This window comes from Oryx dammah, unplaced genomic scaffold, assembly GCF_014754425.2.
Source record: "Oryx dammah isolate SB20612 unplaced genomic scaffold, SCBI_Odam_1.1 HiC_scaffold_24, whole genome shotgun sequence".
NCBI classification, from domain to species: Eukaryota; Metazoa; Chordata; class Mammalia; order Artiodactyla; family Bovidae; genus Oryx; species Oryx dammah.
Window position 1 is genome coordinate 2,678,033 of NW_024070208.1, and position 17,320 is coordinate 2,695,352.

Genomic DNA, 17,320 nt, shown 5'->3' on the forward strand with positions numbered 1-17,320 from the left:
TTAGTGATAAACTAGCAATTCAGTTCAGTTCAGTCCCTCAGTCGTGTCCGACTCTTTGCGACCCCATGAATCACAGCACGCCAGGCCTCCCTGTCCATCACCAACCTCCAGAGTTCACTCAGACTCACAACCATCGAGTCAGTGATGCCATCCAGCCATCTCATCCTCTGCCGTCCCCTTCTCCTCCTGCCCCCAGTTCCTCCCAGCATCACAGTCTTTTCCAATGAGTCAACTCTTCGCATGAGGTGGCCAAAGTACTGGAGTTTCAGCTTTAGCCTCATTCCTTCCAAAGAAATCCCAGGGTTGATCTCCTTCAGAATGGACTGGTTGGATCTTGCAGTCCAAGGGACTCTCAAGAGTCTTCTCCAACACCACAGTTCAAACTAGCAATTAGATAACCTCTTTGGCTTCATCGGTACTGAGAATAGTCTCCACAGGAGATTGTAATGTGATAACATGCTGTTTGTTGGCACTTTGAAAACTTCATGTTTACCTGCTGATTCCTACAAATGCCACAGGAATGGCATTTCTTGATTTGCATAAAGCTTATAAAAAGTACAAAAATAACTAATCTCATATCTATTGAGCTCTTATGTTTTGCTTGTCATTATTGGTTTTGATGAACAGTCAGAGGCCCTGACTTTGAAATGCCATGTATTTCTTTAGTCATCCTTCTGATACTTCTATGTGTATGAAAGAAATTGTTAAACATAGATTGTCATATAAGGTAACCATTACAATATTTCTGCTTTTTATCATTTTTTCATAAGTTATTTTTCTTGTACTCAGTGGTTTATTTACTAAAGGAGGTATGGGAGAGTAATACATTTGCTAGGCACTCTTTTGGAACTACATATAGGAAAACAGCTTTGATTTGTAAATTAAGTCCTTTTTTTATTTTTAGTTTCTGTCTTCCTTCTCTTAGTTGATTTCACTAAGATGCAGGTGCTTTAAACGTAACAGTTGTATTTTTAGATACATAATACTTTTAAGGAGGGTTCATGTGCTAATCTTTTAAAAGACTGTGTTACTAATTAAAGAAGTAACCATTACCTAAAAGATATTTAACTGCAGTTTTACAGGTGAATAATTTTACATTTTCTTTGTTTAATCATTGTGGTTAAAATTGATCATTTTCCAAAATTTGGTTATAACAGCAAGCAATGAAGGAGAATGTCAAAAAAAGAGAAGAAGAGGAAAAAGAAAAACGTGCCAGGATAGCCAAAGAATTGGCAGAGAAGGAAAGATTTGAACGCCAACAAAAGAAAAAGCACTTATTAGAGATGAAGACTGGTGAGTACTATCAACTTTGCTATTTATATTGTATACCAAGATTAATCGGCAGTTTAATATCCTTCTGTGAAAAAGGAAGACGTGTTCACTTATTTCTGTTTTTAAATGGTAGAGCAATTCTTTTATGGGTTTTCCCCACTTCAGATTAATAACAAGTAGTGTTTTCATTCTGACATTGGTCATGGGTGGTTTTGCTGTAGTTCCATTATATGAGCATTTCTTTGGCTACTACTTAAATAACCAGTCTGCAATAATTTATTTCAGTGAATAAATTAACAACTATAGGAAACTGAGAAATTCTACAGGACGGGTAACCTATTTTCTTTAACAAAATACTCTTAAAGAAAGGGGGGGAAAATGATGGGGGGGACACTTATTGATTAAGAGACGTATCAACCAGCTGTTATAAATGGAACTCATGTATACTGCAGTCCAAACAAATGTAGAAAAACAGAGTCTGAAAAATTTGAATGCTTTAGTTTTTCCTTGTAGACATTATTACAACATTGTTGTGAATATGTTTTAAAGTGTCTTTTAGAGACTCATGGTGAAGTTTTATAGACGAAAAGATGTAATGTCTTGGATTTCAGTCAAAATAGCCTTGCATGACGAATAGGCATATGTATAGATGACACAAGAATGACTACAAATAATACTTAGTAAAGTTGAGTGATGGGTACTTGGAGGGTAGGCTATGTTCACGATACCATTTTCTCTACTTTGAAATTTTGAAATTCTCTATTTTGAAATTTTCTTTAATAAAAAGTTCTTAGAAAAAATTGAAAAGAAAAAGTACAAAAATTATTGTTTTGCAGAAACATATATGTGTATTTTCCAAATTTAAAAAGTATCACTAACTTAGAAGCAAAATAGGTAAAATATAGTTATATTTTTGCCCCCTCCAAATCCTGGCTCTTCCACCTCCAAGCCACCAAGGACGGTAGAAGACTAATTAAAATCTATCAGCCTCACTGTTAAATTATCATAGTTTACAACTTAGGGCTGCAAACTCATCTGAAGTTTCCCTGAGGGTAAAAACCAAGATGCTTTTTTTTCCTTCTTCACTTCTATTTTTACAGACATATTTTATCTTTAATAAAGCAAGCTGAGTACCTTAATGTATTACACAAGTTTTACCCAGGGGTTAAAAAATCGTCCAAGCACAATTTCTTGTTTATAAGAGTACACTTGAAATTCATAAAGTGTTCACAGAAATACCTTAAAGTGTTAACACAATGTAGATCAGGACAATTTAGCATTGATTTTTAAAAGTTGCTTCTGGAAACCTTTTAAAATAATATATTACTGTCTAGTTTACCAGACATTCAGGTGTTTGAACATTATTAGTTCATTGAGTTTTGGTAAACAAGTCATCTGGATGGGTTGCTTGATGGCAGATTGACTGTGCATTGTGTGGGGATTTTACCTAAGGGTCTGTCATTCAAAGCCTCTTAGCAATCAACCTGGAAAGCTGAAACCTGACAGGAAGCAAAAATTTTAATAAACCTTCGTATCCAATGTAATCTTAATAATATTTTCATTTAATTTTCTTTTTCTTCTGGAGGAAGCTTCCATTTTTAAAGATAACTATGTTTATTTTATTTTTCAATTTGAAAATAAATTTTCCTGTTGTAGAAGACAAATGGGTGGCCATTCCCTTCTCCAGGGGATCTTCCTGACCCAGGGATCGAACCTGGGTCTCCTGAATTGCAGGTGGATACTTTACTTTATGAGCCACCAGAGAAGCCCTAAGTTTATTTTATTTTCCAATTTGAAAATAGTAATTTCATGTTATAGAAGTTAAAAAGTATTTGAATCAAAAGACCATAATCCAAGGAATCACTGTTAATATCTTGACCCATTTTTCTTTCAATTTTAAAAGCTTCTATCTTTTAACAGTAGTTACATGACTGTAGCCAACAGACAGTTTAGTGTCTCACATTACTTCCTGAATTTCCAGAATGTTTCATTTTATGTAAATTGTTATTTTTAATTTGTAATTTTAATATCTATGTTATTGCATCCATTGAAAGTATCATGTCTAATTTAACTTGCAGTTAATTTTACATTCATCAGTATGAGGTCATAGAGCAATATTTATTTTCAACTTTTCTGTGTGATAGTTATTTATGCATACCTAATGCATAAGTGGACTTCCCTGCTGGCTCAGACAGTAAAGCGTCTGCCTACAATGCAGGAGACCTGGGTTCAATCCCTGGGTCGGGAAGATCTCCTGGAGAAGGAAATGGCAACCGACTCCAGTATTCTTGCCTGGAAAATCCCATGGATGGAGGAGCCTGACAGGCTGCAGTCCATGGGGTCGCAAAGAGTCTGACATGACTGAGCAACTTCACTCACTCACTCAATGCATAAGTAATTGAAAAGTTTTGTAATTATTAGAATATGAAAGAAGAAAGGTTAAATAGTTTTAAGATTCTTGGTGCGTGCTACCAAACTGATTTCCAGAAAAATTTTTCTACTTTCACCAACTTTTACTATTTAGTTTATGAATGTGCCTTGGTTTGATATTTCTCATTTTGTAAGGTTTTTGTTAACTTAATAGATTAAAAAGTTGTATTTTATTATCTTAACTTGCATTTCTGTGACTACTACTGAAACTGGACTTTTTTCCAAATGTCTACGGTGCATTTGCGTTTCTTCCTTTGTGCGTGGCATTGTCTTATTTTTCTCATATATTTATGTATTCATTATGTGTCAATATTTACATTAAAATTTTTTTTTTTACTTTTTTAAAAATAACATAACCATGTATTACTGTATCTAGTGGCAAAGCTCAACAATGCAAAACCAAAATTACTTTAGCACCAACCTAATAATTTTACATGCGGTAATGCATATGTTTCAGTGCTACTCTCTCAGTTTTTCCAAACCTCTCTTTTCCCCTCTGTGTCCATAAGTCTCTGTCTTCGTCTCCACATGCCTTGCAGATAGGTTCATCAGTAACCATCTTTCTAGATTCCGTGTATAAATTGCTTCCTTTTCATGTAATATTTTATTGTAATCTTTGCTTTTATGATTTTTTTCATATCATATCTAAGTTTAGAAAATCGTTCCTTTGATAATTTCTTATTCCACTTCAATTTTTTTTTTAGTTTAAGTTATTTGTAATACTATTTTCTCCATTTATTTGTAATTCTGTGTTAGTTATTCATATATTTGACATGTAGTTTTTAATATGCTAGAATCTGTTTCTGAGTTCTGTCAAAACTGTTCTATTTTTAACCATCATTTATGGCCAATAGTTTGTTTATATTGTGTTAAGGTTGTTACTTTTCTATTCTTAATTATTAAGATAAATTGAATATTTTTGATTTTAAAGTAAATTTAAGAAAAGCTTTCTGTTGCATCCTTTGACCTACTAGATTATTTTATAGAACATTTTCCATACTATCCTTCCCCCAACATGGTCTGAAAAGTATTATCATGGATGAGTCTCAAATAAATATAAGGCTCTCACTTGATAGGGATTTCCAAAACCATTAGATGCTGAGGTCCATTTGTGCCATACATTCCGTCATTTTCCAAGAGAGTATTCTTCAAAGAATATTCTGGCTGACATTGACTTATATAAACTATTAAATAAATACTTTAATACATCTTTAAAAATATTATATTATGTGTGACTATTTTAAAAGGTTTAATCAAAGTCTTTTGATAAAAGACGATACAACTTTTGGTACAGCAGAAAGCTTTGATGTTCTTTTGAAAACATTTGAAAATTTTGTAACTCAAGTTTTAATTTTTTTCTTATAGGCTATAGCATTTTAAAGAATCTAGAATTGAGGGCTATATCCCAAATTTTATGGTACATAAACATATAATTTTCTCACCAAAGTAAAAGACCTCTTCTGAAATCCCAGTAAATAATGATTATTCTGAATGGTCTTTAATTTTCCTTTAAACATACCATGATTATTAGCATAGAAAAACTAGGTATTCAGTCTCAATATTATTGTAGCTGTTATAACCAAGTAAGTCATATAAGTATCAAATATATTATTACTGATATGTTGATACCTTTCTTCATATTCAGAAACAGTACAAATATGAAATAACCTTTTTCTTTCCGTATTAGATGTAGAACATGCTTTTTGTCACTGGATATTATATTGTTATGAAAAATATAAGTGCTGAGGTCTTCCATTATTATTTTATTGTTATAGAAAAAATTAATAGCTATGCCACTTTTGTTTCTTTTATTCAGCCACAGTTTTTTTCCCCCCCCCCCCCCGCAGTGTGCTAGAATTGCAGTGATAAATAAGGACAAATAAGATTTCTGTTGTAATGAAGTTTAAAATTCTAATACGAGGGTCATTATCTTATATTTGTAATTATTTTATACATCTTATACATAACCGCATATATAAGTTAATTTCAGATTATAGAAAGTTATGTGAAGTAAAGTAAGACAAGATAATGGGATAGAAATGGAGACTGGCTGTGTTGGTTAGTGCATGTGATGAATTTTGGTCCTCAGAACTCAGAAAGGAGAATATTAAGATAGCAGACTTACTAATTTAAAGTATTGGTTACAAAACTCCTTATAAACTGTTAGGATAACTAGGCTCATGTGATTTACTATCCTATATATGCTAATATTGTGAACTTTTTAAACATCTTATTGTGAAGATCAGCTAAATTTTCATGTATTTCTTTCTGGGTGTTATTATTTTCATGTAGAACATACTATTACTGTAATCTTTATAGAAGTTATCAGCCTGACTTTCCTTTTATCTAAAGAAAATAGAAGGGCAAATTGTTTAATTTACAGTTGTGTTTTATCATCTCTCTGGATCAGGAACTGTTTGTATTGTCTTGTTTTTGTGTTTAGAACACATACTCCTGAATGATACAGGGGAGAAAAATCTTCAACCCTGCCCTGCCCTAAACACACAGGGAGCTTCCTTCCATCTATTTTTATGACTGTAGTATTTTCATCATGCAAATAAGAACTATATTTTCACAGATGTACAAATTCTTGCATCACCACCTGAGGTAGTAGAGTAAATTTAATTCCTGCTCTTTCTTATCCATCGTAAATCACTACTTGCCCTTGGCAAGAGAGCAAACAACTATTTGGAAGTCTACTATTTATTATCACTATCATTTCCGAATGTTATTTTTGTTAGTAGAATGAAAATAAACACTGAATAGTGGGCTAAGTTTTACTGAGAAGAAAAGTGCAGCATTAAAAACCCGTTAGAGCAGCAAGACTAAGCAGCACCCCATCTCGTATTATCATGTGATGGGATTAAAAGGCCATTTGTCTCATTTTCGTTCTCTTTGGAAATGATGAGCCTGGAGGTCTCTTAAATATTCACATGTGCAGTTGTTATTTCTGTTGAATGGTTTGATATTACATAAAACAAACAAACAACTGCATTTTCAAGATGTCTTTGTTTAATTGGTTGAATTTTGAATACATTTTCTAAGGTTGATGTTTAAATTTGAGTTATTTTAATTTGCAAGATACTGAAAGTATTAAATATCTGATGTAGAAATTTGTAAGTATAGACACTAAAATTTATTTAAAGTGCATAGCTATCCTTATATGTGATCATTTCTAGTGAGACGAATAGTGAATTTATGTGATTATGTATGACTTTTTCAAAACTGCACTTTGGTTTCTTAATCATGGAAAAGAATAGGGTGTTTGATAATAGAATTCAAGACTTCGCAAGTATGTAAGTTGATTCACTTAATTTTTAAATTGCACATCAAAATGGTCTTGAAATGGACCCAGTGTTATATAATTATGTTTTGTGGAGGAAGTAAATAAGAGCTTATTTAATGGAGCAATAAAAACTATATGAGCAGCTTCTATATTTTAGTCTTTAGGTTTGCAATTTGTTTATTATTTATTAGACTTAAATGTCTCATTTGGTACAACTTCAGTCTATTAAATAAAGAGATAATTAGCTTTTAGAAATCTGTTGTTTACCCACATGGCCAAAACTGCTCCTTTGTTTTCTATTTTGCAATTTAGAATAACTAAGCAATTAGGCCTCCATTTTAGAGGAAATGCATATTACAGAAATACTGCTTGGGAATGTCTCTGCCAGTCTCAACAGAGATGCAGTTAATGTGTGTACTTGCTTTTACAAAGGATTGACGTTTACCCTTTCCTCTACATATATATAACACTTAGATTATTTTCCATAATTGCATGTAGCCTAATTTTATAGACTTTCTCTAGTGCTTTCAGTTTTGTAGCATCTTATGACTATTGATGATGCTTAAGAGACTAATTTATTTTCTCTGCTTAGAAGAATATAATAAATTTGCATTGCTTTTTTTCTTACCTTCAGATTTTATGAAATAATAATAATGATACTAGTAATAAAAGCAATAACACCCAATATTACTGGTATTATTACTACTACCACCACCATTTTATAGATCACATATTGTTTTCCAGGCTCTGAATATGTTCATTACTGCATGTAATAGTTGCAGTGATCTTAGGAGACTATTTTTATCAGAGTCAATTAATTCCTTTTGTACATAGTCACAAATTTAGCAAGCCAGTACTCATGTTCTCTGACCATGGTTCATATTTCTATTTTTATTTCTTAAAATTTTTAAAATTGGCCTATAGTTGATTTACAGTACTGTATTATTTCAAGTTTACAGCTTTAGATTATTTTCTATTATAGGTTGTTACCTTTTAAGAGATGCAAATTCGATCCTGGGGTCAGGAAGATTCCCTGGTTGAGAAAATGGCAACACTCTCCAGTATTTGGCTGGAGAATCCCATGCGCAGAGTAGCCTGGTGGGCTACAGTTGATAGGGTCACAAAGAGTCGGACATGGCTGAAGTGACGCAGCGTGCACACATAGGTTATTACAGGATATTGAACATAGTTCCTTGTGCTATACAGTAAATCCTTATTGTTTATTTTATATATAGTGGTAATTTATCCCTCCCCTCCTCCTGTCCTCTTTGGTAATGATGTTTGTTTTCTATGTCTGTGAGTCTGTTTCTGTTTTGTAAATAAGGAGATTTGTATTATTTCTTTAGATTTCACATATAAGTAATATCATATAGTATTTGTCTCTCTCTGTCTGACTTACTTCATTTAGTATGATGTAAGGTTGATAACCCAAAGGTTGTATTTTTTGTTATTCCTTTACTGGTGATGACTTAACCATTATAGAGAAAAATGGGACCAAAACAACCTTAGTGACAGGCACTGGACTTTACCTATGTGGAGAACTGTCCTCTCTGAAAACCTTTGAGAGGCGCTACTGTCTCTTCAGTAGTACCATGCCAGTGGTTTTCCCTTTGTCCTCAGAAGTTCTGAGAGGACTGCCAGATTAGGAGTGCTTCCCTGATGCTTCTTTGATTCTTCTGCTCGTTCAGAGATTTGGAGGAGGGATTTTTCAGTGGTCTGGATAGGTCTGAGCCCATAGCTCTGTAGCTCTGAAAGGAGCAAAAATGTCATCAGGATTTTCACTGCTTGACCCAGGTTGGAGGTTAGGGACCCAGGGACTCACTGTGTAGTGTTTTTGAAAGGGCACAGACACCTTAGTGTGCTTTACTAGAGCTCAAGTGCCCTGAAACACCCCACCCCCAGCTCTACCATGTGACCTTTTCTTCCTGAGTGTGTTGAGACTGAGACCCCATGAAATAGAATCAAGGGTTGTCTGGTGGGAGACTTTTCCTTGAGTCTCACCAGTACAATACAGGTTTTCATTTGTGTGCAGGAGTCTCTCACTGGAAAGCGCAGCTTCAATTGTGGAAACTCACTCAGAGAGCGGCTTTTGTGTGCCTCATATATGTCTTCTCTATGTGGCTGTGCAGTGCTCACGCACCATTTTGTCTCCTTGAAAAAGGCCCAGAAAAGAGAAATTAGGAGAGGAGGCTCGCAAACTTCTCTAGCACGATCTACCTTGAAACCTTGATTCTTTTTTTTTTTTTTTTTTAACTTTAAATGTGTCCTTCTTTGTTAAACATCATCATGGTACATCTTCACACTAATTGGTTTATGGCTCATCCAATATTTAAAAATCATTTGCATTGCCCTTCTTCTGAGAATTATATAATATTCAGTTCAGTTCAATCGCTCAGTCAATAACCTTGATCTTATTACAGTGCGAAGATGCTATAACTTTAATAACATCAGCTACGTTTATTGTATGTAGTTGAGGACTCGATCACAGTAGCATCCTCCTTGTATATAATCTTGAGTACTCCTTAGATAACTGTCTCCCTAATCAGTAGTTATTAATACAGTGTACACTTTCCAAACAGTGCATGATTGTCACCATGAGCCCTTCCATGTCGGATTGCCAGTTCTGAGTGGAATTATTATTTGTATTTGATGGAAAGTTGTTATCCTTAATTTCAGAGATAGATGTTGAATATTGTCTTGTTTTCAGGCATGATCACAAATCTCTCTGTTTTTTAAGAAACTTATCTTATTTCTGTAGTCTAATGATTCTTTTAAATGTTACATAAATCTTTTTTAGCATTTACCCTGAGAAACAGAGGCCTCCATAAGCCTTCAGTTGTTTTAGATCCAGAGGGTATAGACTTTTGAACCTGACTGTTACTTTATCCAATCCATCACTTTATACTCTTTATACATACGTATACACACATATCAGGGATGATATAAATTTCACCTTTTTTTCAACTATTATATAGATAGATAGATAGATAAATGTGTGTGAAAGTGAAATCACTCAGTAGTGTCCGACTCTTTGCGACCCGTGGACTGTAGCCCACCAAGCTCCTCCTTCCATGGGATTCTCCAGGCAAGAATAATGGAGTGGGTTACCATTTCCTTCTCCAGGAGATCTTCCTGACCCAGGGATCAAACCCAGGTCTCCCACATTGCAGGCAGACGCTTTAACCTCTGCACCACCAGGGAAGCCCTTATAAATGTGTGTGTATATATATATATATGTGTGTGTGTGTATGTATATATATATATTTGTGCAGGGCAGCCAATCAGAGAAAATGGCAGCCAACACAGAATTGTTTAGGTCATTTGAACAGTTAAATATATCTACAACCCCTTTTACAACTCAAAAATGGATGGTGCTCTGAAAGTCAGAACTTTTTGTGTCCAGACTGATTTGATGCCAAACCTGACTTGAATTGATAGGCGGCTCTATCAAATGTGAATACTCGTGCTGCAGAAATAATAAGATTTTAAATTAGAGGATGCAGCTCTAAGTTGCTCCGGGTTTGTTGTGATTTTACAGTGTGTACACCTTTTGACCTTTCCACAGTCTGCAAAACTTCAGTTCTGAAATAGCTGACTGCAGAGCTTACAGATAAGAGACTGTAACCTTGAACTTCTCAGTGACTGTCCTCCTCTGTGTTGAACTGGTTATACCATCCACTCCACCTCTGGCCTAGTCATGACTACTTCTCTGAGTTTATGTCAGATGTTCTCTCTGCCATCAGTACTTTTTTCCTAACTCTTAACTGACTGAATCTTACAAAATGTGATTTAACAATTCTTGCATTCTCCGAAAAGTCTTCTCTGAATATTTGCCCTTGATTGTAGACAGTCTCTTTTTTATAAACTATTATAGTCTTACCATATTAATTATGTATTGAATATTTGGTTATGCTCATTTTATTTGCTTTAGTCTTATGCTTCTAATAGGTTGTGCATTTTTCAAGAACATGGCCTGATGCATTCTTTTTTTTATAGGACCTGTGTGCACATAGTAAATACCCAGAAAGACACTTAGAAGATTTGCCAAAAAATTGATACATAGCTGGTTGAAAGACATCTGTTTCCTTTTGTGTTCAGTTGAGCATATTGTTATTTACATGGAAAGTAAAAATGTAGATCAAGCTACAGCTCTTGAGCCAAGTCATCCTGCACTTATTTTTATAAATAATATTTGTTGGAAGATAGCCACACTCATATCTTTTTTTTTTTTTAATTTATTTATTTATTTTTAATTTTTACTTTACAATTCTGTATTGGTTTTGGCATAGATTGACATGACATATTGTCTATGGCTGACTCTGTGGTACAAGTACGGAACTTAGTAATTGGGACACGGACTATTTGTCTCGTATTTGCTATCTGGTTTTTCGAGAAAAAGTCTCCCAACTCCTGATATATGTCAGTAATCTATAGATATTATTCTTTCAGTTTGGTAACGCAGAGTTTAAAAGAAAACTGTTCTATTAACTTTTTTTTTTTTAATCTTCCTATGGCCAAAGCATGCATTTGCAGAGTGGCTGATCTGCATTGCAAACTGAGGATCTGGTGGTTAAATCAGTAAAGAATATTGATACACATCTCCAGCAGCAGCTTACCTGACTTTTAGATTCTGTTCATCTGGAATGGAGAGCTGTGCAGCTGAACTTTTGACTTGCCAGCGAGAGCCGGGACCGACAGTTGGTCCCGATCCAGCCAGCACGGCCATTGTCCTCCTACCCTTTCATCCGTGCTTTGTCCGCAGCATTTCTGTGCTGTTGTTAGTGTGTTAGTATTTTGAGATGAAAATATCAATGTGTCAGAAGGGCATGGGGGAGCCAGGTGTTTATTTCTTTATTAATAGGCCATCTCTCTTCTTTTCTGATTTTTGGTCATTTTGACATTAAATCCCTAAAGTCGAAGGAAATTCATTCAGTGGTGTTGAACTTGGTCAAGAAAGTTGATCCAAGTCTGAAGTGAATATCTTGCTGAGTAAAAAGAAACTAAGTAGTGTTTGGCTTTGGATGATGACTAAGTATAGCCTTAGGCAGACTGGGAAAATTAACCAGAGAAATTGAATATTTATGTGTTACTTGAAAAAGGTATAAATAGGCATTAGTGCTTAGATGAAATTAGACATTATTTTATAATAGGATTTTAAAATATTGTTTCCTGGATAGCTTCCTTCCTGAGATAGCCAATGTTCTTCAAGAGAATTAGAAGCAGCGTAATATTAATGAAGTTAACACTGAGGACAGCCTTTACACAGGCGAGGATGCCCTAAGGCAGGAAGAATTTGACAAACTGCTGTAATACAGAAAATAGATGACTGATTATTTTTGGAACAAGCAATTCTTGAGAGACATTGCCAGCTAGAGTGAATTATGTCACCATCGAACTTTCACCAGTAATTATCATTAATGGGTGAAAGTGACAGTAATTTTAGTTTAATAGAATCCTTTGAATGTTCATTTTTAAACTATTAGTGGTATTCATGAAGGAACTCTTGCAAAGCAGAAACATTTCTGTCAAAATTAGTGTAGAGTTAGAGGCTCCATCACCAGCCTTCAGGAGACTTGTGTAAAGGATCATTGCAGGAGGAGCCTGCAGTGCCCTCCAAAACCATTCCCTCTCCACTGCTTTGACTTGCCATTAGTTCCAAGCTTCCCAATATGCAACATTTCCTACTTTTAGCTCAACTGCAGAATATTCTTCAAATGTCATAAAATCAAGAAGATTGGTGAACAAAAGGGATTCTTTATTTAAAAGCCAAGAATTAAGAAAAAGGCAGGTTTTCTATTGCACTTAAGATGTATAATTATTGATTGAATTGAAATTATGATCACTTGTTTCCAATAGATATTCTTCATGCTGATTAGATTATGTTTTCACAGGTAAATAAAAGTACTTCTTTTCTTTTTCTTTGCCCTCCATTATTTATTTTAATATGGAACAATGTTGAGCTCTCAAAAAAGCATAGTAATTTTTGATAGTACTCAGTCACTATTTCTTCATTGCATGGAGTATTTTTATTAGATTGAGGTTAAATCAGTAAGTAAATAAATCTCTTAAGTGTTTTAATAGTTGCTCCTGCTACCACTTTGCTGTGTCTGTATCTGTTATCCTCTGATTTCAGCTTTGGTAGATGAAAGTGTATCACTTGTGATCATGGGAAGCACCTTTGATCCTTGCAGAAAGGCCCTACTGTTTGCTCACCTTCCCCACAGATTACAGCCTTTGGAGAACTTTTCCATGGGATGCTCAAGGAACTTGGTCCAAGGAAACCTGAGGTCTGGGTTTACTGTGTTCTAACTGATTCTTCTATCTCAGCACTTTGCTGTGCCCAGTGTTGCAGTCTGAGACAGTGATGTTTCCTGAATCAGGGGGGTATCTGCTGAGATTCAACATAGAATGGCCTTATGATACATTTAGAGGCATAGTGGAGAATTTATGAGCTGTCTCTTTTGTGCCTGGAAAGTTAGAGGAGCCCAAATGATAGCAAGCTTTGTTGAGAACTGCTGCACTCACATCATGGGAGAAAACTTGGGAAGGAGAGTTGGTTTCCCAGTTTTCCTCCTCCCCAAGAGGAAATTTCCATTTTATGTTTTACACCGTCCTCTTCCTAAAGCAGTGCACTTTGATGGACTAGAAATAGAATACAAACTCATTGCCATCTACCGACTCTAAAAAGGGAACACCAAGAAGAGAAGGGAGATGTATCCGCAACAGTGTTTAGCATTGTTAGAATCAGAGCAGTTCTTCCATAGAGGCCTGGGGTGGGGGGTCAATGTGCCTCAGTTTCCTCCCTAACAACGGAATTTTTATAATATCTGAAAACTGAGGGGACTTCCCTGGTGGCTCAGACAGTAAAGAATCCACCTACAATGCAGAAAACGTGGGTTCGATCCCTGGGTCAGGAAGATCCCCTGGAGAAGGAAATGGCAGTACTCTTGCCTGGGGAATCCCTTGGACAGAGGAGCCTGGTGGGCTACAGTCCATGGGGTCGCAAGAGTCGGATACGACTGAGCGACGGACACACACAGCTTAGCTAAGGGAGGCTTGTGTGTGTGTGTGTGTGATTGCTCTTACCCTGCTTCAATTAGAGGTCAGCTAACTATGAAAATAAAAATCAAAAGTTTCAAGAATTTGTTGTACTCTCCCTAAAAACTTATCAGAGCCCTCTTTGGAGTAAAAAGTTCTCTCATTTCACTAGTTAGATGATATGCATCTTCTATAAAATATGAAAAAAGAAGAAAATGACACAAAACATTTACAATAGTTATTTTGAATGACACTTCAATTAATGTTCTGATTTAGCTGCTTTATACGTGAAAATTAAATCAGATTTCTTAAGAAATTTACAAACTAAAATTCTCTCATACAAAAATAGTCACATTTTAAAAAAATTAACCTCTCAAAATGAGTTTCTGTTTTAATACAGTATCTTTCCATAGCAGGTGTTCAATAAGCTGTTTTAAAATATTAATGTAATTCATGTCTGTGGGACAAAAATCCCTCAATTGTACACATTCTATTTAAGTAGACTCACTTCAAAATCACTGCAGATGATGACTGCAGCCATGAAATTAAAGGATGCTTGCTCCTTGGAAGGAAAGCTATGACCATCACAGACAGCATATTAAAAAGCAGAGACATTACTTTGCCAACAAAGGTTTGTCTAGTCAAAGCTATGATTTTTCCAGTAGTCATGTATGGATGTAAGAGTTGGACTATAAAATGAGCTGAGCACCAAAGAATTGATGCTTTTGAACTGTGGTGAAGACTCTTGAGAGTCCCTTGGACTGCAAGGAGATCCAACCAGTCCATCCTAAAGGAGATCAGTCCTGAATATTCATTGGAAGGACTGATGTTGAAGCTGAAACTCCAATCCTTTGGCCACCTGATGCCAAGAGCTGACTCACTGGGAAAGACCCTGATGCTGGGAAAGATTGAGGACAGGAGGAGAAGGGAACGACAGAGGATGAGACGATTGGATGGCATCACCAACTCAATGGAGCTGAATTTGGGTAAACTCTGGGAGGACAGCTGAGTTTGGGTAAACTCTGGGAGGACAGGTAAACTCCCTGGATGGACAGGGAGGCCTGGCGTGCTGCAGTCCATGGGGTCTCAAAGAGTCAGACACGACTGAGTGACTGAACTGACTGACTTAAAGGTAAACTGACCTAATCCCATTACAAGATGTGACATCTGTCAAGTTTGTTGCTCCTATAGCATTGATATCAAATAGGTATTTCAGTCAAAAGAACAAATTCAAGTCTGCAAAGATACAGTATTTCTATAAATACAGTTTAATTTCTAACTCTGAACCACCAGCCTGCCTATTGCTAAAGAACTTAGGTAATTCTCTGTGTGTTTTAGCTCAGTAATTCTAGTGTAGAATCCAGTTATTGATGTTTGAAATTCCCTGCCAAGCTCTCTCCCTAAAGGAACTCCAAGCTTGAAAGTCAGCTTGGCGTATACTCCTGAGGTTGTGTATTCTTCTTGACTAAGTTCTGTCTTGACACCAAACACCCTCCCTGCTTAGATATAATTTCTTCTGCCTGCTTTTGGTGAAAATGATGTCTGGTTTGCTCTTAAATCATGACCCATGAGATCTGATGGGTTGTTCTTAGATACCTCCTTTGCTCCCTGATATTTGTTCTTGTTCAGTTGCTAAGTCGTGGCTGACTCTTTGTGACCCCATGAATTGCAACACACCAGGTTTTTCTGTCCTTCAGTATCTCCCGGAGTTTGCTCAAACTAATGTCCGTTGATTTGATGGTGCCATTCAACCATCTCATTCTCTGTCAATCCCTTCTCCTCCTACCCTCAGTCTTTCCCAACATCAGGGTCTTTTCCAGTGCGCTGACTCTTCTCATCAGGTGGCGCGCCTATGGGAGCTTCAGCTTCAACATCAGTCCTTCCAGAGGATATTTAGGGTTGATTTCCTTTAAGATTGAATGGTTCGTTCTCCTTGCAGTTCAAGGGACTCTCAAGAGTCTTCTCCAACACCATGGTTCAAAAGCATCGATTCTCCAGCACTCAGCCTTCTTTATGGTCCAACTCTCACATCCTTAAGTAACTAGTGGAAAAGCCATAGCTTTGACTAGACAGACCTTTGTTTACTAAGTGATGTTTCTGGTTTTTATCTTGCCGTCTAGGTTTGTGATGCTCAGACGTGTATCTGAATTCTTTGATGGGGCTTTCCAGCCTGCTTGTCTCCCCAGCCAGGGCCCAGGGGGGTTCCTTGCTCCTCCCGCAGCTCTCAGGTCCTGGGGTGAGGGGTGTTCTGCAACCCGCTTGCTCCCGGGCCAGCTCTCGGCACCCAGTGCACGTGCCTGCTGCTTCCCAGATCTGCTTGTTGCACACAAGGTGCTTCCACTCTTTATTTCACTCTCCATGACTCCATGGGAGATTCTGCATGTGGTCCCATTTCCTCTGGAATGAGGGGCAGTGTGTCGGGGTCCCACCCTGTGTGGACTCTCTGTGTTTTCTAGTCTCCCAGCAGATGGGGGTTTTTCCGTCTGTAACCCAGGTATGTGGTGTGTGTTCTTCCCTATGTGGAGAGCTCCTATATTCGAATGGTCCTTTACACTTCCACTTTTTGGAAGAAGGGAGGGCTGGCATCTGAGCAGCTGTGCTGATGCCTCTACTATTCCGTAGAATTCCAGAATCCTGAAGTAGGTGGATAACTGAATGAACACATACTGATGTAAGTCAGGGTTCCATGTCTGGGAATCTACTGGCCTGAGTGAGTTAAGACACAGAGGCATGAAATCCATATTTTCATAGCAAAAACCAAAGTAGCAGGTCTAGTGTGAGTGTTTAGTAGAGCTGTAATAAAAGAGGAAGCTAAATTGAAGATGGGAGTGTGCTGCTGTGTTTTTGGATTTTTCCTTCATCCTGTAGGCACTTCAAGGACATTGTGCAGATCAGTGGTAGTGTCTTCTTTTTAGAGAGATGGTTCTGATAGCAAAAAGGCAGGTTGATTAGAAAATGGGGGGCGATAGGGGTCGCTGAGGGTCAGACAAGACTGAGCAACTTCCCTTTCACTTTTCACTTTTGTGCATTGGAGAAGGAAATGGCAACCTACTCCAGTGTTCTTGCCTGGAGAATCCCAGGGACAGGGGAGCCTTGTGGGCTGCCGTCTCTGGGGTCGCACAGAGTTGGACATGACTGAAGCGACGTAGCAGCAGCAGCAGAAAGACTGAGAGAAATTAGGAGACTTGCAGTTTTGCAAGAGTTAAATTGCAAACGCCTGAACTAGGATGCACTCAAAACAGGAAGACTGGATGGATTGGAAAAGCAGTTAGAGGTAGTAGCAATAGGCTTTTG

At 36.7% G+C, this 17,320-nt stretch overlaps 1 protein-coding gene across 1 annotated transcript in view; it reads left to right on the forward strand.

The window, feature by feature from the left end:
• Positions 1–17,320, forward strand: part of DIAPH3 (diaphanous related formin 3) — a 566,408-nt gene that overhangs the window by 384,560 nt on the left and 164,528 nt on the right. Inside the window, exon 25 of the mRNA XM_040267149.1 lies at positions 1,158–1,293. Within this exon, the coding sequence (XP_040123083.1) occupies positions 1,158–1,293 (136 nt within the window). The remainder of the gene's footprint in view (positions 1–1,157; positions 1,294–17,320) is intronic.